Source organism: Hemitrygon akajei, chromosome 8, assembly GCF_048418815.1.
Source record: "Hemitrygon akajei chromosome 8, sHemAka1.3, whole genome shotgun sequence".
Taxonomy (NCBI): Eukaryota; Metazoa; Chordata; class Chondrichthyes; order Myliobatiformes; family Dasyatidae; genus Hemitrygon; species Hemitrygon akajei.
In genome coordinates this window covers 118,078,187-118,100,355 of record NC_133131.1, presented here as the reverse complement: position 1 = coordinate 118,100,355, position 22,169 = coordinate 118,078,187, and the positions used below count along the sequence as shown (strand labels likewise).

General features: G+C 37.7%; 1 protein-coding gene across 4 annotated transcripts in view; it reads right to left on the bottom strand.

The window, feature by feature from the left end:
• Positions 1–4,024: 4,024 nt before the first annotated feature.
• The window catches only part of kat2b (K(lysine) acetyltransferase 2B), an 80,737-nt gene continuing 62,592 nt past the window's right edge, over positions 4,025–22,169 (bottom strand). For 2 of the 4 annotated variants that reach the window (XM_073054445.1, XM_073054448.1), the window contains 6 exons: positions 20,604–20,747; positions 19,417–19,531; positions 19,245–19,281; positions 10,908–10,971; positions 10,699–10,783; positions 4,025–9,369 (listed from right to left, as the gene is read on the bottom strand). In XM_073054445.1, coding sequence (XP_072910546.1) covers positions 9,176–9,369; positions 10,699–10,783; positions 10,908–10,971; positions 19,245–19,281; positions 19,417–19,531; positions 20,604–20,747 — 639 coding nt within the window. In that variant the 3' untranslated portion in view covers positions 4,025–9,175. Of the gene's footprint in view, positions 9,370–10,698; positions 10,784–10,907; positions 10,972–19,244; positions 19,282–19,398; positions 19,532–20,603; positions 20,748–22,169 lie in introns of all 4 variants that reach the window. The other 2 variants (XM_073054446.1, XM_073054447.1) reach the window with 2 other exon arrangements.

The following is a 22,169-nucleotide window of genomic DNA, read 5'->3' as shown; positions in this document are numbered from 1 at the left end:
GTGTTAGATATAAAAACAAAGGCTCCATAGTAAGGACCTGCTCTTATACCAGCTATTAAACTCTGAATGTCTCACTACAATCAGTTGGCCTGTCTCGTTGCTTCAAATTTATTGTTTATTTACTGCAGGTTGGTTTTCAACATCATTATCCCTTCACAACTAATTAAGAAGATTCAAACCTGAGCCTCTGTTTCCCTCTGCAACTGGATCCTTGACTTTAGCAAGAAACGTCAGGACAATGACAGGCAAACTGGGCAGCAGCAGCTTCTTCTCTCAGGCTCTGAGCCCAATGAATACCCCGCCACTACGAAGGTCTCATTGCCAGAACGGTGAGGTTTTCACTGTTTACCTCTTCTGTGCATCGCATGCACTTCGAATTTCATTTTTTTAACTTATCGTAATTTTGTTTCCTGCTGTGCATGATAAATGTTTTGTGGGTGCATTGAATTTACACTAATATTTGTCAGATGTATCGGTATTACAGTGGAGTAAATGGAATTAGGGAGGAATTGGCCAGAATTGATGGGAAAAGAGTGGCTGGAATTTCTGGAAGCAATTTGGAAGGCAGAGGATATATACATCCCAAAGAGGAAGAAGTATTCTAAAGGCAAGATGACCATATAACCGTATAACAAGTACAGCATGGAAACAGGCCATCTTGGCCCTTCTAGTCCGTGCCGAACACTTACTCTCACCTAGTCCCACCAACCTGCACTCAGCCCATAACCCTCTATTCCTTTCCTGTCCATATACCTATCCAATTTTACTTTAAATGACAATACTGAACCCTCCTCTACCACTTCTACTGGAACCTCGTTCCACACAGCTACCACTCTCTGAGTAAAGAAATGCCCCCTCGTGTTACCCTTAAATTTTTGCCCCCAACTCTCAACTTATGTCTTGTTTGAATATTCCCTACTCTCAATGGAAAAAGCCTATCCACGTCAACTCTATTTATCCCCCTCATCATTTTAAATACCTCTATCAAGTCCCCCTCAACCTTTTACGCTCCAAAGAATAAAGACCTAACTTGTTCAACCTTTCTCTGTAACTTAGGTGCTGAAACCCAGATAACATTCTAGTAAATCTCCTCTGTACTCTATTTTGTTGACATCTTTCCTATAATTCAGTGACCAGAACTGTACACAATACTCCAAATTTGGCCTCACCAATGCCTTGTACAGTTTTAACATTACATCCCAACTCCTATACTCAATGCTCTGATTTATAAAGGCCAACATACCAAAAGCTTTCTTCATCGCCCTATCCACATGAGATTCCACCTGCAGGGAATTATGCACCATTATTCCTAGATCACTCTGTTCTACACAACTAGGGCTAACAAAAGTCAAAGCTAACATAAAAGCCAAAGAGAGAGCATATAATAAGAGCAAAAAATAGTGGTAAGTTAGAGGATTGGGAAGCATTTAAAAACCAACAGAAGGAAAGTAAAGTCATTAAGAAGATGTAGATGGAATATGAAAGTAAGCCAGCCAGTAATATTAAAGAGGATGCCAAAAGTTTCTTCAGATACATGAAGTGTAAAAGAGGCGAGAGCGGATATTGGACCGCTGGAAAACTGTGCTGGAGAGGTAGTATTGGGGGAGAGGGAAATGCATCAGCTTCACTGTGGAAGACACTAGCAGTATCAAGTTCCAGGTGTTGGGAGTTGTGAAGTTACCATTACTAGGGAGAAAGTTCCTGGGAAACAAAGGTCTGAAGCTAGATAAGCCACCTGGACCAGATGGTGTATACCAAATGTATTGCTATTGTGTAGTGAGTGAGAGAATGTCACATTAGGGTTTTGTCCCTTGTGTCATACCAAATAATCTAGAGTCTCATTCCTATAATCATCATTACAGCGGGAACCATGGTTTATTAAGCACTGAAATAATGATAATACTGTGTATTCAGCAGCATCATCGTCGGTTATAATGCTTCATCAAGGTTACAGTTTTAATTCATTTCAACAATGAGGTTACCTGAGTTTCAATTTTCACCTCATTAATGGGATTCTTTAGATTCAGTATTGTCACAGTGCCTGTAATGCAGTCTGACTTTATGCCAATGGGAAGTTGTTGATAGAGGAGTTTAGATTAGCTCCATTTATTTTACAATTTTATTGATTTGGTTATGGGACTGTAATAATCCCTTCCATACAATAATGTCTTCGGAAGTCTGATTGGAGTTTGCTTGCTACATTAGTGAACAATGCAAGATTAACATTGGTGACGAGGCTCAACGTTAAAATTTTCAGTGGATATAGATACTGATTGGAGTGGCAGATGCTTGCAGTGCACGTCATCTCCAGCCTTGAGCAGATTCGCAACGACAACCTTGCACTCAAATGTCAGTAAGACCAAGGAAATGATTGTAGGCTTTAGGAAGCGCAAGTCGAGGAAACACATGCCAGCCCTTATTGAGGTATTAGCGGTGTAAAAGGTGAACAGTTTCAAGTTCCTGGGTGTAAACATCATTGAAGATCTATCCTGGGCCAAACATATTGATACAATTATAAAGAAGGCGTAACAGTGACTATATGTCATTAAAACGGGTATCCATCCATGGACCCCCTGCTTAATGGTATTGATCCATGACATAAAGGTTGGGAACCCCTGGTATGTCATCAAAGACACTCGCAAATTTCAACAGACAGAGACAGCATTCTAACTGGTTACATCACCATTTGGTTTAGGGTGGGGTTTGGTGGAGGCATTGTACAGGATTAGAAGAAGCTGCAGAAGGTGGTAAACACAGCTAGCTCCATCAAGGACACTAGTACTCCCCACATCGGGGATGCCTGCAAAAGGTGGATAACGCAAAAAAGACAGCATCGATCACTAAGGACTCCTATCATCCAGGATGTGCCCTCTTCTCATTTCTGCCATCAAGGTGGTGGTACAGGATCCTGAAGACGCACACTCAATATTTCATGAACAGCTTCTTCCCTTCAGCTATCAAATTTCTGAATCCATGAACATTACCTCATTAATTTTCCTCTCTTTTTGCACTACTTATATAATTTCTTGATTTTTATTTCTTTATTTATATATATATATATTTATTGTAATTTGTAGTTTTTAAAAATTACAATATACCTGTATTGCAATGTACTGCTGCTGCAAACAAATTTCTTGACATATGCCAGTGATATTAAACCTGACTCTGCAAGGCAGAAGCACCCTAGGCATAGTGATCTAAGTTCTTCAGTGACTTTTGATATTGCAGGTTAGTCTGAGATATTGATAAGGACACTGACCCCCTATATATTGTCCATTTTAGATAGACAAAGATGCATGTGAATTACCACAGCAAGTTTCTTTAGCGTGAATAGAGAAAGTGATTAGCAGTTTTCATCAACCTTGCTGCTTACAAAACATCACAAAGGTTTATTTTAACATCTTAATTTAGCAATGTTCAAATACTCAGGAATTTACCACATTAATAAATGCGTGCAACAACTTTGTATTTTACGTTGAGCTTCAGAAGGTTGCATGAAATGGGCACTGTCCATACTGAATAAGTTCAATTCTTATGGAGTTCTATTTTCAACTGTAAGTAAAACTCTCTTATTCTGAATTTACCTTATCTTACCCATTCTGATAATTCTCCACCTATCATTAGTAATGCCTTACATTAAAATGTAAGAGTCAGAAACAGGAGTGAGTCATTTGGTCCAAACTTGTACTGCCATTCAGCAAGATCAAAAGTGATTTTCTACCTCAATTTATTTTCCTGGCCTAATCACACATGCTTTGATTATCTTGCTATCCAAAAGTCTATTTATCTCTTTTGAATAAACTCAATGGCTGATGCTTTATAGCCCTGCAGGATAGAGTAATATTCTACAATGGCAGTGTAAAGTTTAGGGAAAAAATGTACAAAATAATGTAGCTATATCCAATTCAAATAGCTTAGGAGATGGATGGGAAGAGAAACTAAATACAAGTAGGCTATGTTCAAGTTGATCATTTGAAAATTACTTTATTTTTCTTAGTACAATATATTAATTTTACAAAAGGACATGTACTATATAAGTAGTAAATACAAAAATTTACAAAACCTCAAAAGTGAAGTTTAAAGTATTGCACAAAATCTACTCCTTTCCTCTAAAAATGAAAAAAAAACAAGATAAATTTAGAAAAATTCTTAATAAGTTAGTCATACTTTTGTTTACATTCTAATTTTACATTATTGGAGAAACATTTCTTTTAAATAGAAAAACACTAGACCATTTTAAATAAAAAAAACTTGATGTTCACTTATCTAAATAACGTTCAGTACGTCCTAACAATTAAGAATGTCATTCAACTTATCAAGGAGGACTAAAGGCTCAAGCTTAAATCATGGCATCTTAAATCTTAGTTTGCTTTGGAATATTGTCCTAATTAAATCATATTAAAATATTGTATTAACCCCAATTTTGAGAAAATGCACATGACTGCAATCCACAGGTCCAATAGGTGGATTTAGCAAGTAACAATATACTTGATTATTTTAACACCTTCTCAAACAATATTTTTGGAATATTCACCCTCTTAAATATTTAACAATGGGATGCCACAACCATTTTAGTAACAAAGTGCTTTTAGAAATTCTATCAACAATGTATGAAAGAAGATAAGGTTACTTTTAGCAAATACACTTTAACACTTGTAAGTATACCACAAACATAATCATTGGTTGAGATTTGTCTTTTTAAGGTCTGATGATCACTAATTCTATATTCATGGGAAAACTCCACAAAGAGAGAAAATTAGATTCTTCATTTAACCACACAGAAACAAATCACATTTGTTCTTCAGCTCCAATGGACAAACTAAATAGTTTGGAATTAAAAAGACACAATGTGAAGAAACAAGATACATCTTTTCTGTAATGAATGGGAACTCAACATGTAGCAAAAGGCTATATTTGATAGTTCATTTTCCAAATTAAATTTGAAACTCTGAAATGAGAAAAATGTGATCTATAATGGTTCAAAATTGAATTAATCTGACATGTAAAAGAGCATTTTAAGTACAGTTCATCAGTATTTAGAGCAGTATTCTAGTTTTACTGAAAATAGGATTCAGTGAAATTTGAGGGTTCTTAATATTATTGCATTACCCTTAACTTTACAATGAACCAATCTAATCAAAGATGTACATGGCTTTCAATTCAGAAGATACATGGTTGCTGACAAATATGTGTGTGTGTGTGTGTGTGTGTGTGTGTGTGTGTGTATATATATATATACTTAATTACACACTGAAGAACTTGTAAATCATCTGGACAGATATGTAGATCTTCAATCAAATGTATTATGGTGAACTGATCATTCTGTGTGCTTGTTCATGAGTGCTCTTATGGGCAACTTAAAACATTCTTCAAAATAATAGGTGATTTTATCCATGGTCTTACTGTTTTATTACTGTTTCAGCAATGATGGGCTACCAATAAGTTTATAAAAGAATATTGATTTTGGTCTTTTCTAGCTCTATATTTTAATTGTGCTAACATTTTGAGTTTAGCTTGTCCAATGCATGTATCAGGCAAAATACCATGACTATTGAATACTTTAGAAATTAAGCCTAATTAAAGCGTAGAGAAGATAACCAACCTCCATAATACCTGCACCACCAACTCATCAACTTGCCTTTAAGTTCAAGCAAGTCAATTAGACCAAATGTAAATATTCTAGTATTTCTGTATGTTAACGCACTTTTCCATAATCAATTATTTTTCTTTGCACTCATCCAGATTTTGAGGAGATTTAGAATGGGCTACTTGGTAGTATTGTTTCAATGATGTGTACATTTTCAATCAAAATATCAAGGTGTTTTCACATTACCAAAACACCAAAAATAAATAAATACAAAATACTTAAGTGTGTGTGTACACACACACACACACATATATAATTTGATGCTCCTATTTATTTGTTTTTGGTGTTTTGGTAATAGGAAAACTCTTTGATTGAAAACATATACATCACTGAAGCATATAATATGAGGGGATACTTCACTCAAAGGGTCATGAGAGTGTGGAATGAGTTACCAGCACTCATGGTGCTGTAAGTTATGGTCATGGTTATGGTGGATGTAAGCTTGATTTCTACGTTTAAGTTTGGATAGGTACATGGATGCCAGGGTGTGGAGGGTGATGGTCCAGCTGCAGGTCCATGGGAATAGCAAAATGGTTCATCATGGACTAGATGGGTCGAAGGGCCTATTTCTGTGCTGTACTTTTCTATGACTATATGTGGCCCTCACAAATTTGTTTTATGCCTGGATGACTCAGAACATCAAACACAATTTCAATTCTCTAATTTTGGTCTTTTTTTGACAGTGATAGAAGATATTTATATAAATATTGTTAACTAATTAAAATATTGGTAAGCTAAAATGTGATGTAAGGTTAACTGTACTAGGAATTCACTTGAATTCAACTAATTTAGTAATTTGTTTTGTTTTCATGGAATTGCCAAGCATTTATCACAATGTTTTAAAAGACAGATATTGAATGAATTATTTCCTATCCCTCTTACAAATCACAGAGCTGCTATATTAGGACAATTCTAAAATACCTGTTTGTGAGGAATGTCTACTGTTGCCATTAAGGTAATTACATGCTTGAGGTTGCAAAACTTTCTATATTTGTTTGAGTGATTCTCCAATTCAGATGAAAAAAAATGTATGATCTTAAAAAAATTACTATCCTTAATAAACAATATAACGTTATCCCAAATTATTAAGTGAAGTCTCTATCTTTGATGTGACTCATTTGAACAGTAATAACAAATGACTTATTTAGGAGCTCAAAAGGTTAGCAACTCTTTAGAGCAATACAAGTTAAAGTATCTCCACTAATTAATTATATAAAACATACTTATTTTGCAACCAAATATTTATTGTAAGAGGGGTGGTGGTGGATGTTTGAACAAATCTATCTGTCTGTTAACTGAAATAAAACTAGTGGATTTCATCTGCCCAACAGAGCTGGCAAGGGAGGCATGGACCATTTTGACTGCCGTCTGCATTACACAGCCATTGGGCTTTCAGTGGAAAACTATCAAACTCGTCCAAACTAACTGCAAGTTTCTATGATAAATGGGACATGTTTGGTCTTGGAGCTGGGAAAAAGCAGAAAGGCCAGTTTTATGAAGGTCAGGAAAGTATTCTGTTCATCACCGTGTCAGCGCCCACTGTACCAAAATAGTAAATGCCTCTTCTAAGCTCTTCTCCCGTTAGCCTACCAGATACAGCAATACTAAACAGAGTACAATCTGTGAGGTGCATATTTTGCGCAGTACTATCCTAAAATGGCAAACAGGACGCTGATTTCCATATTCCTGATTTGGATAGCTGCATTGCCACTTAGTCACGGGCTTGGAGATAGACTTCGACAATCAGATCAGCAAGTCAATCTCCAGCATTTCTGGATGACCATCAAATACTCCCACTGGGGCTCAAAATCATTGAATTCCTCCAAACCCCTTGGATCTCTAACTTCACAAGGACAAGATTCTTATAATTTCAATTGCAGATTCTTCCCTACATTTAGAGAAACAATTTTTTCATCTCTATATACTTGCATAAGAACTAAAAGGAAATGGATAAAAATATCCATCATGATATGTGTATACTACCCCAAATGGTTTTCTATCAAGGATGGAATGTAACATTGTTACCACAATGGCAGAAAAGGTAAGTTAAGGAGAATAGGGGAGTTAAATATTGTTATCTGTTTAGACTTGGGTACAAACATGTGGCCAAGTAACACCATCTTGCAGACTGAAAGACAAAAATTTGTGATATCTGCACAGAAAATTCCAAAAATAAATTCATCTTTCTACTGTAAGGAGTCTGTATAAATCAGACTGTTACAAGAAATACACAATGATTTTCCTCAGCTTTTAGAACTAGAGAATTTCATAGTTTGGAAATGTTCTCCTCCCATATAAATTTAAAATACTTTAACCATTTAAAATGTACCATCTGCAAATTAAAACATATAACTTGTCTCTGAATAGAAAACTTTCTCTATTATGTTATCTCAGTTGAGGATATTATATTTCATCTTAATGCATTGTTTTGTTTTTATTGTCAGCCTGTTATTGATACTGAAAGATACCTTTATCCACACTCTCCTTCAAACCAAAATATTCAGAAATTCAGAAATTTGTGCTTTGCAATTTAGAGAAGATACCTTTCCCTTAAAGAGCATGTCTAATAGCCAAGGGTTAGAAGCCTGCAAGCTTATTTGGTGTTTAAATAGCTGAAGCCTTTGGGTTAGAAATCTGTCCCCAGTTGCAATGCTGAACATGTAATATTACTGTATTTGCATACAGAAGCTCCAAACTGAAATTCAGTTCCATTATTACCTTCGATGTTATCAAATCTTGAAGGCAAATATCACACAATTCAGCATGTGAAACAGAGTGCAAATTTCCACCCCACAGCACAGAGTACCAACAGCTCTTAGCAATCTGTCAAACCAGATCCTTTTTGTCAGGATCTTGGCTAATAGCTACAGTGTTTAAGAAGTTCAATGGGAAAAGCTCCTACCCCCAAAGAGGACTTAATGATCTTGCTCACTAGTCACTTCTATGAGTTAGAGTAGTAATCACAAGCTTCAAGAATACTTGCAGACCAGTTAGGTAAAATAATGCCTTAGTGAATTAAAATTGCTTTTGTTATTTCTTTGCCTCTCCACAATGGCAAGAAATATAACTGACAAGTGTAAATTTTGAGTGCTAATAAACGAGACAGTAGAAACACTCCATTGATATGTGTTCAAGTTTATGAGTGCACTACCACCAGCCTTCTAACCCAGCATGGAAACACACTACCCCCACCGAACAGTTGTTTCACTAAAGCAATACATGAAGTTTCGGCAATCAAATCATCTCTCAATGAATTAGCACGTGTTCACATACCTCTGCTACAAACACTGTATACTCAGCAGGCATTTTCCAGGCCTCAGCACAGTAATGTGGAAACGTCTCCTCAGGAGAGCTCTTGGCATACAACAGATCCAATGTGCTTTGAATTGTAACTGACTGGATTAAGAATTTCTCAAACAGCTGATGTTTAGAGTTACTGGTAAGCACTGTAATAGGCCCACTGTATATAGTACATTATTATATAGTACATTAAACGAGCAGGCTTATCAGGTCACCAAATACTTGAAATCATTTGTCAATTAGTCCAGCTTCTTTTATTTTAGTGTAAAAATTTTTTTCCAAGATATTGGCACACTTGAAGTACTCACTTTCTGGAGGATTGTATTCCCGACAGTTTGTGAAGATGCGCTGCATATCTGCCATAAATAATTTTTTTGTCACATAATAACGGTTCTTGACACGTTCACTCATCGTTTTCAGATCTTGAAAGCAATCATACCAAAGGAAGATATTATCACAATGCACAATCTAATGCAAATATATCCTCCTTAAGTGTGGAGAATCAATTGTGCAAGACTCCATGGGAGGTCTCACCAAAACTCTGAATATCTTTAACAGGATTTCCTGAAGACAAATTTTCACTAGTAAGGGCACAAAACAGTTTTCTTGTTGAAGATGATCACTGCCCTGTATTTGCATAGCAAATGTTACAAATGTTTGAATGTTGCACTAATCCTTGTTCCAGTTGGCACAGGCTGTTTCATTTACTGAGTTTTGCAATAATCAGCAAACATCTCCATTCCGACCACAACATTAGGTAGGTTATTGGTGATGTAACTGAAAATGTCTGGGCCAAGGCCTTGATTTTGAACAACTCATGGGGAAATATACTTCCAACAACCACAATCACCTTTCTTTGCACGTTTTGACTTCAATCAGAGGTAAACTTTCACTTCAGTTTCCATTAACTTCAAGTTTACTAGACTCCCTGTTGTCATATTTGATCAAATGTTGTCACTCTCTCCTTGCCTCAGAAATCCAGCTCTTTCTGCCCATGTTAGGACCATGGCTGTAGTAAGGCCTAATGATTCTAGCATAACCTAAGCCCTACATCAGTGAACTGGTCTGTTGGATAGTTGTGTGTCAGATACCTGCTCTCACTTTGGTGATGATTAAGAATAGGATGCTGAGATTGAAAAAGGCTCAATTGAATTTATTTTGTTTCTTGTGGGCAGGGCATACCTTGGAAATTTTCCACACTGTCAGTCAGTCGTGCTGGAACAGGCAGATTTGAGGCAGAGTTAGTTCAGGAGAACAAGTCATCAGCAATGTGGCAGTGCACCCAACCCTTTACCTTTCCCATCCACCTGGCTTCACCTATTACCTTCCCTTCCTTCCACCCTTTTCTTCTGGTGTCTCCCCCTTTCCTTTCCAGTCCAGAAAAAGGGTCTTGGCTTGTTTTACTGAGTGTTTATTCATTTCCATAGAGGCTGCCTAAGCTGCCAAGTAACTCCAGCATTTTGTGTGTGTTGCTCTTTTCTGTGAGGTCTGTGTTTTGTTCAAGGACATGAATGAACCTGACATATCAGCACAACTGCTGGAAGAGAGAGTGATGAGTTTGTGAAGCATATTCTACTTTGTTTTTGTTGTATTTGGTGAAAAAGCATTTCTCCTTGACGCAGGGAGAACTGGTAATCTTTTAGCAAATGTAACGTAAAAGTTTCTTTTAGGTTACACTCCAAACTGCAATTTCTAAAAGAAATAATTAGGGGCCTGAGTGTTTATAGTTTCAGAAAAAAAATCTTACACACCCATTGGAAAGCGGATGACTTCATAATAACCAGGGGCATCAGTTTTCTTAACTGGTTCCATGAATGGCCAAGCACTTTGGTGACTCTGTTAATTATAATATAGCAGAATAAACAATTCAGATTCTTAGCTTCATGTGGCAAAATATATATAAAAGCAGTAAGTGACTGTTAGCTTTAAGGTAGGATTTTACGCTACATTTGGTCTTTACCTTTACTTGCTGCAAAATGTTCTTTAAGGTATTGTAAAGCTGTTCAGGGTCTCTTGAGTCTTTTCTGAAACAAAGTTTAACATCAATTGCATTTTGAATGAGAAGACAAAAATAGAAATCTTATCCTTTAATAGTTAATTTCCTTCAGCAAAGAGGCTGAAAGAAGCAGTACATTTAACCAAGAAAATACACTTTTATTTTGTTGAACCTGAACCAGAATACCATCACAACATGTCAAAACGGCACGGTGTACCTTTGCCCATATTCAAAAGATTATGATTTCAGTTACACATCCCAGAAGCAGGAATTCCTTGCCAACAGCATGTACTCAATTACCACAGGCCTCCTGACCAAAATATTAACATTCTCCAACTCCCAAAGTCAATTTTTAACCTGGTGAACGATGAAAATAAAATCAGAGGGTATTACTTTTCCTTTATTCCAAGGATCCAGTTTCCTGAACCTCTTGTGTTCTGCTAAATGCAAAACTGGCTATTCCAATTGTGCCATGCTATTTTGTGATATCCAAAACCAATGGGCCTGAATGAATTGATAGATTCAGCAGAAGACGATGTTGGGTTGCAACCCAAAATGTTAATGAACCACCAGTGGACGTTGCTCGACCCACTGTGTTGCTCCAGCAAATTGTTACTTCACTTAAAAAAGCTAAATTCAACTAAGGGCAAATTCTCTTTTCATCAAAAATTCTCAGCTGCTTCTTGTACTCTGGCTGCAGGGCTTTACTTACCATAAACAGTAATGAAATGAGCAAAATGCTGATTGCATCCTGAGGAAAAGATGCAAGGAAGGCCAACAAAACAATAGGAGTCATGCAATCACAAACGTTTTATTGATAGTGGGGCTGGGATAACTGCTGAATGGAAGATCAGTGCAATACACAGTGGCTAATTATGACTCGGCGATGAGTAATACTTGCTTACAAAAATAATTAAAATTTGGAATGCAAACCAGAAATGTGACTGATAAAATGATGCCTTAATTTTGAAATTTAAGGCATTGATCAGAAAGTGCATTTAAACAAAGTTCAGAAATAATATGAATGAATAGCAAAACTGGCTGGAGTTGTATTCTTGTTTATTCTCTTGGCAATATTTTGATATTGTTATGCTTTTTTAAAAAAAGCACTACAGTGGATAATCTCCTAATTCAAGTGCTTAAATTCTCTGCAGTGAAACTAAACAAATTGAAATGTCAAGATAGTTAGATAACAATTTTTTTCTCCTTTAGTAAAACGTTATTTTTACTGAATTGATGCCCTAGGATCATTAGAAACTTTCCTCATAATGCAGTCATTGCCTATAATTAATATTCATCCCTAATTGCACTGACACTGAACAACTTGACTGACATTGAGATTCCAACTTACACTTGACACTAAATGGCATAAAAATTGGGGAAGTGCTCACCATGAATATCCTGAAATTGTCCGGAAACTTAAAAGGACTAGTTACATAAACAGGTTATCTGAACGGTGGCATATTTCCTGACTACCTATTCATTCTAACATGTACAACACAAAGCTCAGGAATCTGATAGGATAATAACCACCTGTCCTGAGGAATGCATCTCCAACAGCACTCAAGAAGGTCAATATCATCCAGGACACAGCACTGAATGTTCATGTGTGGCATACAGTGAACATTCACTCTGTGTTATCAGTGCATTGGAGAGAGAGAATTCCATCACGTGAAAGTCTTAGGAAGTCATCAGATAAGCCTTGGATGTTGCATCAAATCTTATGTAGCTTCTGACCTAACTTCTTGTAGTTCTATGATTTCCACGATTCTGGTCAATAATGAGTGATGGTGTAGGGACAATGATGGCAAAGCCATTGAATTTCAGAGGTGGCAGTAACAGCTGGAGATGGTAAATGCCTGGCACCTGTGTGCCACAGATGCAACTTACCACTTACCAGCCAGACCTGAATGCTGTCTAGGTCTTGCTATAGAGATTTAGGCATCAAAATAGTTTGAAAACATTTTGTTTTTGCTTTGTATAATACATTATTCTTACTGACCTGTTGCCTTTAGGAGCATTAGAAATTTCCCTCATGGTGCCGGCATTGGCTATAATTAATATCCATCCATACTTGCACATGATCTGTACAGCCTGACTGACAGGGGTTGGCATGGACAGGTTCTGAATTACCTCTGACACTCTACTGCATAACCATTGATGAAAAGCCCACTATCAACATCCTGAAATTTCTGTTTCAGTTGATGAGTTGCTCAGTCATCAAAGACATCATGCCACTGGCGAAGTGGCTGAAGATGGGCTGGCTTAGGCCAATACCCTGAGGAAATCAGGAAAGGGTGATTTGGGACTGGGGTGATTGAAATGTGACAAGCACAACAAGCCTAACATCTGTGTTAGGTAAATCACTAGAGGGGGTTCGGAGGGAAAAGATATGTCTGCATTTGGAAAGATAGGGTTTGATTAGGTATAATCAGTATGGCTTTATGCATGGGAGATCATGCCTCACAAATTAGACTGAGTATTTTGGGTAGTCAATGAGGGCAAATTAATAGATGTGGTCTAGTCTATAGGGACTTCATTAAGTCCTTTGATAAGGATCTGCATGTTAGGCTGCTTTTGAAAGTTACATTGCATGGGACCTATGGAAGGCTAACTAACTGTCGTCTTGATGGTAGGAAGCAGAGCATGACAGTGAAAGGCTGATTTTTTTGACTGGAGGACCGTGGCTAGTGGTATCATAGGGGTCAATGTTAGGCCTATTGTTGTTTGTCATCTATATCAATGAGTTGGATGAACAGTATATACAAGGTATACTTAGTCAATTTGCAGATGACACTAAAATAGGTAACGTCATTGACAGTAAATATGGTTGTTACGAATTTCAGAAGGACCTTGACTAGCTGGGTAAAAGAACTAAAGAATAGCAAATTAATTCAGATAAGAACAAGATAATGTACTCTGTGAAGACACACCAGGGTACGACTTTCACAGCGAACAGTGTGAATTCCTGAGGAGAGCGGTACGGAGAGACCTAGGAGTATGAGTAGATGATTCCCTGTAAGTGGCGCCAGGGGTAGACAGAGTGGTGAAGGCAGCTCCTGGCATGCTGGCCTTCATCAGACATGGAACTGACTAGCGAAATTGGGACCCTATGCTACAGTTGGTCAACCTACTATAGGAAAGATGCCATTAAGCTGGAAAGAGTGCTGAGAAGATGTTGCCAGAACTTGATAGAGTGGGTTATAGAGAAGGATTGAATAGGTTGGGATTTTATTCCTCGGAATGTAGGAGAAAGAGTGGGTGTATTGTAGAAGTGTATAAAATTATGTCAATCGTTGATAGGGTGAATGCAAATAGTCTTATTCTCAGGTTTGGGAAATCAAGAACAAGGGGACATATGTTCAGGATGAGAGAGGAGAGATTTACTAGGAACCAAAGGGTGAAATCAGCAGTCAGAAGAAGTGGTTGAGCTAACTACATTAATAACATTTAAAAGAAATTTGGACAGGTACATAGCAAAGGTTCTGAGAGATATAGAAGAAACAAGGACAAATGGGACTAGCTTAAATAGGAATTTTGGTCGGCATGGACCAGTTGGGCCAAATGGCATCTTTCCATGTTGTAAGACACTATGACTATTTTTCATTAGAGGTAGTATGAGTTCAACCGGAGGACTGTTTCCCCTTTGGTAAGTGGCCATTATGACACATTGGTGCCACACTCAGTTAAACACAGTCAGGTGGCCCCTACTTCTAGGCGGCCAACTCTGTACCAGCTCAATGTCTACTCTTTCAAGTCTTTAGGGTCTCATTCTTCCCAATTCAAGAAGTGTAAAAGCAGACTGTTTTATCTCTTTTGATATGACAAATCTGATGTTCCTTGTACTGCCTTTGTACCATCTTAAGATCAGGACTGGGGACGTTTGCACTTGGATGCATGATGTTGCAGCACCTCAGCAAATGAAACAGTCCATTTCTACACGTGGCAGGAACCAGACATCATTCATGGGCTAATAAGTGGCAAATGTCATTCGACACAGCAGTGCCAGCAGAAGCAAGAGACAGTCTAACCACATATTTGAAACTCGCTAGCATTAGCATTTCTGAGTCCTGCACCATCAACCACAACACATCTCCAATTATCAGAACCTCAGCTCATCTACTCTTATAAATATTGTGGCTACAACACCAGCTTTGCAGGCTGAGCATCCTGCAACAAATGACTCACCTCCCCACACCCATCATCTCCAAGGCACACGTTAGGGGTATAATGAGATACTCTGTTTGCCTTAATGAATACAACTTAAACCTCTATTAAGCAGCTGTACAACATCCGGGAAAGAGCAAACTACTTGACTGGTGGCCCATCTAGTATCCTAAACACTGATTTCCCACCACCAGCGGTCATAGTGTACAGCAGTTACAAAATGCAGTGCACTGACTTGCCCAGGCTAGTCCCAACCTGTGACCAGTAACAGCAAGAAGGACATAGCCGGTGGGCACGCAGGAAAAACCATTACCTGAAGATTCTTCTCCAAACATAATGTCATTTTGACTTGGAACTCGATTGCTGGTCCTTCAATGCAAGATCCAAGTCCTAGAACTCTCTATTCAATAGCATTGTCTGACTAAGGCAGGACAGACTGCAGAACTTCAAGAAAGCGGCTCACCATCTGCCTTTCATGGGAATTTTGGGATGGGCAATAAATGCTGACATTGTCAGCAGTACCCAGATCCCATCAATGAATGAGGAGATTCAGTACGTTACCAAAGACTCTTGCAAGTTTCTACAGATTTTCAGTGGAGAGCATTCTGATTGCTTGCATCAGTGCCTGGTATGGAGTCTCCAAAGAAAGAGGCAGCAGAGGGTTGTAGACACAGCCAGCTCCGTCACAGACAACCCTCCCCACAATCGGGAACGTCTTTAAGAGGCGGTGCCTCAAGGCAGAGGCATCAATCAGTCAGGACACTCACTATCTAGGTCATGCCCTCTGCTCATTACTACTAACACGGAGAGGGTACCAGGAGCCTGGACACCCACACTCAACTTCACTATTCCTTTTTTGTACTAGTTATTTATTTATTTGTTTGACTGTAACTGTTCTGGACCATTCTGGAGTTACAACATTATGGATAGCATAATTATGGATTACATAAGAACCAGTTTTACAAGAAATAAAACCTGTATACAATTTAACAGGATATTCTGATTCTGTCCCATTGAAACTACATAGGGGAAGACAACCTGCTAATTATCCAGCTTTCTGCTCGTTGCTGAGGTGTATCCTTGCTACTTGGTGCACGGTTGCAGGACAAGTTCTGTTTTGTCTCAACCTTCTGGTTAGTTTATTTACTTTTTATTACTTATTGAGAGAGGTACACTGTGGAACAGGCCCTTCAAGCCGTGCCACCCAGCAACCCCCAATTTAACCCTAACCAAATCACAGGACAATTTACAATGACTGATTAACCTATCAACTGGTACATCATTGGACTGTGGGAGGAAAGCAGACAAAACCCACAAGGTTCACGGGGAAAAGAGTACAAGCTCCTTACAGACATCGGTGGGAATTGAACCCAGGTTGCTGGTGCTGTAAAGCGATGTGCTAACCACTACACTGCTGTGCCACCCCAGTTGTACAATATATTCATGGTGCCATCCCTCAACACTAACAAAAGGAATATGTTTTGGTTTTGGGACAGACACCAGTGTTGAATATCCAAAGAGGTGCTGCTAAGTGGTATGTGCTATCATTATAAATCTGCAAATTTACCTGACTGTGTTCAAAATGTTGAAGGTAAATAGGTGATTATAGCAAATGAAACTGTTGTTTTTGTTGTGTTGAAGAAGTTTAAACATAATGCCATAAGAGATAGGAGCAGAATTGGGCCATTTGGCCTATTGAGTCTGCTCTGCCATTTCATCATGGCTGATCCAGTTTTCCTCCCAATCTCCTGCCTCCTCCCCATACTTCTTCATGCCCTGACCAACCGAGAATCTATCAACATCTGCCTTAAATATACATAAAGACTTGGCTTCCATAGCTGCTTGTGGCAAAGAATTTCACAGATTCACCAATCTCTGGCTAAAGAAATTCCTCCTTATCTCAATTCTAAAAGGATGGCCCTTGATTCTGAGGCAGTGTCCTCTGGTTTTAGACTGTCCACCACAGGAAACACGAAGTCAAGAGAGTGAGATTCTCTTGGATTCTCTCTCCTGTAAGTTCCCCGTGTGAATAGACATTGATATTTCCCAGTTACGGTGCCCATGTTACACAGTTTTAGTCAGTCACAACAGCAGCCTATAGTAATTCCTTATACCTTGTGTTGTACTGCTTCCAAAAAAACAATTTTCTTGATATATGTCAGTGATAACAAACCCGATTCTGATTAAAAAGGTTTCCAATCAAACAAGAAAGAAGCCATGTTGGATCTGGTTTTGGAGAGTGAAATAGGCCTTGTGGGTCCTTTGTCAGTGAGATAATGCTAAGGAACCAATGATTATCAGATTTTAAAGCTGAGGTTAAGAATGGATCTGAAATGGTCTGTGGGAGTCGTGTAAACAAAATGAAATCAGTGCCTTCGAAAGGGTAGAGTTAGAGAGAGTAGAAGAATGGGATTGATGGGATTACCTACCAGAAGCTGGCATAGTTTCAATGGATCAAATTGCTTCCTTTTGACTTATAACAATTCTATAATTTAGTGATTTTCAATTTAATTTGTCTATATACTGGACTCAACTTTTAAGTGTTTACTGTAACCAGTTCATTACACCAAAAACTCAGCAACACAGAAGGCATCGATGGAGAAATGCACATAGCAGTGTCAGAATCTAGGGCAGAGGTTCCAAACCTGGGGTCCACAGATTCCTGGGATAATGGCATAAAAAAGTTGGGAACCCAGATCTAGGGTCCAGAAAAAATGAAGGATGTTGAAGGTGAAGCAAACACTTAATGAAGTAATAATTGGGATACAGGCATTATTGGCCAAACAACAAGTCCCTGAAAAGGTGGGAGTGTGCCTCGAACTGGTCTTAAACTAATGGTATATATCAATATTGGCAAGTGTAGAGTTAGAGGATTTTGATTCTGCTATACAGAAGAATGGTAATCTATGCCCAAGTTAGGATTTTCTGTGTCCAGAATATAAACTTGTACATATGGTGTCCTAATATATTTGTCTCCATATGGAGGCAGAGATATGCATTTAATTTTTCCACTGCTACTTTCAATGAGGAGTACAGCAGCAGAGTGGGTAGGACAGGGTCGACAGCCAGGATCAAGGGAATATTTGGGTGCCACAGTGCTATAGTTAATACAGCTGCTACCTTAAAACTCCAGCAATCCAGACTCAATCCTGGTTACCTCCCAATCGAGTGTTACCTCAGTAGAGTTTCTATGTTCTCTGTGTGATCATGTGGGCTGAGAGAGCCCACACTCAACCAGGCAAGTGAAGGGTGTGGGATTGATGGGCTAAGAGCATGGTTTCTGTGCTGTGACTATTTGTGTTTTCATCACTTTAACTGGCAGAGGTTGTGGGTGAATTTAGGGGCTACTCCAAGTAACTTGCTGCAATTCAATGTGTAGAAAGTACATTTTGTAACTGCAACTTTCAGTATGGTGAAAGGGTGTTTTTCAATGATTTCTTTAACCTATCCAGTGCCACTAAAATGTATTGTTGCAGATACAGCCTAAAGAGCAAGTTGGAGGTTTTCTATCGAATTCCTTCCTTAGATGTGATGGAAAAGTTTTAGAGTCAAACAGTGAAGTGTTCACTACAGAATACCCATCCTCTGCATTGCTCCTGTGGTTTTTATACTTATGTGGTTATTCCAGTGGCTATGGGTAATCATTAACACTTGTGGGTTGACCAGAATGTCAGCTTTTTACATGATCTCTCAAATTTCAAGTGAGTGAGTGACTGGACAGGAGAAGAGGGGATGACAAAGAACTAGTATTTATACAGGACACAGAGATACTGGCTTTCTCTTATTGGTGATCAACACAGGAAATATTAGTTTATCCTTAGTTCAAATTGAATTCAACCATATACATTTATACGGCTAAACAAAATAGCATTCCTCCAGGACCAAGGTGCAAAACACAGTACATACAGTCACACACAGCACATATAGTTATGATAGCACATACAGTCACAAAAAATACTATTAACACAAGTCCCTGAGTGGCATGGCTTGAAGATTGATGGCGCATGGGATGTTGTCCTGGAAGCCACGTTTCTGCAAGAACAAGTACGCAGCAGTTCCTCATCTCACGCTTTCCCAATTTATTTAAAAGTTCTCCTGCTGTAGTTACAGTTATTTTTTTTTAAACAGACTTACCCTCTTTCTTTTCCGCTAGGTTTCCAACCAGATTCCTCTGTTGATAAATTAAATCACATCAGCTCTTGTCCACTGAAATCATGTTTAATTTTGAAATTGGCATTGGGTAACACATTCTAGCTTTATTACAAAGAGTAGCCAAAACACTTCAAACCTGTGCTAGTTTGCTTACTTATTCCAGGTATACTTTCAATGGGGATTTGTCGCACTCCCTCTTTGAAGCAGGAGAGTCCTGGATACACTTTGCGAATCTGTGCCTGTTTTCTTTCTATCAATTTTTTTATAATCTTAAGGCAAAAGAGAGTATGGAATAATTAGGGATGAGAACTAGCTTGGAAAGACGTTTCATTTACTATGCCCAATAGACCACATAAATCCGTTAACTGAAACATTCAACAATGAAGAAATAATATGAAAACATTAAAAATAAACTGCAGCTCGTATACAGCCGATCTATAAATCTAAAGGCAAGCCAATACTATAGGTGTTGCACTTAACTGGAATTTAAACTGAATTGTAGGGCATAGAGAAATGAGGAAGAGGTAGGAAACAAGACAACAGAAATATTAATCACTAAGAGAAAAGTAAGGATTAAATTGCCTGACACACAATCTCGTCAGTTGGAAAATGCCTGTGTCCTGCTGCTGGTGAAAGCAAAGTATAGATAATTACTGGGGGGATGACATTAGTTGAAATGGAAGGAAAGAGTTAAAAACAAGATACATGGTTCAAGTATCTTAAGGGAATATCTTATTTGAGAACAGAGGAGTCTGCATCTCGTGTTCTCAATACTTATTCCTTATTTATTTAATATTATTACTTTCTTTTTGATTTGCAGTTTGTTGTCTTTTACACACTGGTTGAATGCCCAGCTGGTGCGGTCTTTCATTGATTTTATTATGGATTTATTGTGTATGCTCGTAAGAAAATTAATCTCAGGGTTGCATATGGTGACGTATATGTACTTTGATAATAAATTTACTCTATACTTTTGAGTTTTCAGAAACATCACTGCAACAGACTGAGTCTCAGAACAGACAGAATAGAAACATGAAACATTGGTATATTATTGATAAATTATTTCTGCTCTATCAGTTATCTGCATATAATCAATTTTGCTAAAAGTAACATTTGCTATTCAGACTTTGCTTTTATCCATTGAAAGATATATTTTCCTTATTTGTAGATTTAATTTTACTTAGCAGAAAGCAATAGTGCAAACACTAATTAGATCTAGTTTCATTCAAAAATAAAGGCTTGTATCTAGGAAGTAAACTTGCTAACTTGACTTCCAGTCTTAAGCACAGTTGAAAGAAACACTGGAAAATGAAACATCAGCAAGGTATAGAAAGCATTCACCTCCTTCTGTTTCTTTATGATCACAGAGAACTCAGTGTATGGGATCCGTGGATTTAGCTCACACCCCATCAGAGTGGCACCTTCATAGTCTTTAATGTAACCAACATACTTCACTTTTGGAACTTTTATATCCTTTGAGAATCCCTGAAACAATTCAGAATCTCAGTTTTGTTCTGTAATCATTTTACAAAACTAAATGGAAAATAAATTCTCAAAAGATAAAACTTCATTTACCCAGAAGGAAATTATTGTTGCAAGGTTGTTCAGTCAGAAATATATACTTCAAAATACAAAATGTAAGCAATATAACAAAAGCGATTAAGCTGAGAACCACTTCTAAAAATTTCAACCTTTTCCAAATCTGTACTAATCATACACTCTATTAAAGATTAACAATACACATCAGTTGCTCAGATGTAAAATAATTAAATTAATTGGAACTTACTTCCAGTTGTTTAATTTTAAATGATCATGTATACAATATCAGACAACAAGATTTACATACCCTCAGCAATTGTAAGATATCTGAAAATTACAATTGCATTTACTTCAGATATTTTGAGCTAAATTGTATTGAATCCACATTGGGTTAGTCAAAAATGAATTTTGCATGCTATCAGAGCTCTCATTCATAAGTGGTGATTAACTATGGTGCCCAGTGAAGCACTTGCAGCGTGCAACAGTTAATTAGTATGTCCATTTATAAAAATGACCCGTTGAATTTAATAAAGTGCAGAGTATTTTGTTCTGAAAATCAAACTGAAAGTAGAAAGTAAATACCTCTTCAACCTAATGGTACAAAAGTTACATTTTGCATGGCATACTATTTCAACCTTTATATTCACATAATTAATAATACAATCCATAAGCAAACTCCTATAGATGGTGCAAATCTGGATAGAAATAGAGAAAACTGATCTAACAGTTCAAGTTCTGCTTGAACTTAAAACATTAATTCTTATCTACTGAATATTTCCAGTATTTTCTGTTTTTAATAGCAGAATCATAATCAATTGTTCTAGGAATCAGTGAAACTACAGCTCTATTTTCTTTGATGTGTTATTGTTCCAATACTTTTCCAAATCCTGCTAACTGTAGTGTTGCTCCTCAACACCAACAAATCTCATGATGAAATGGAGCTAACCTACAGAACCATGGGAAGCCGTTAAACCATCATCTGTAATCTAGAACTAAGGTCACTCCAACCCCAGTCATTTAACTGCTGTACATTGACAATCCTTGCACATGCTTATCTGAAGGCTGAGACTCAGGTTACCATCAAAGCATTCAAGGAGATGGGCCCTTGAATTTTACTTCCACACAACATGAATTCTCTTCCCACCAGTTCCTGCTATACAACCTACTCTCCAGCAATATAAGCTTATCACAAGACTCTAGAAAATGTGGACCGTTTCCTATATTTTGGAAACCAGCTCTTAATAAAGGCTGACAATGACAATAAAATGTATCGCTGCCTCAGTGTGCTAGCCTTCAGTTACTAGCAACCTGAACAAAAGTTCAACAATAGGACCTCAAACTCAACACAAAATCATTCTCTACCAAGCA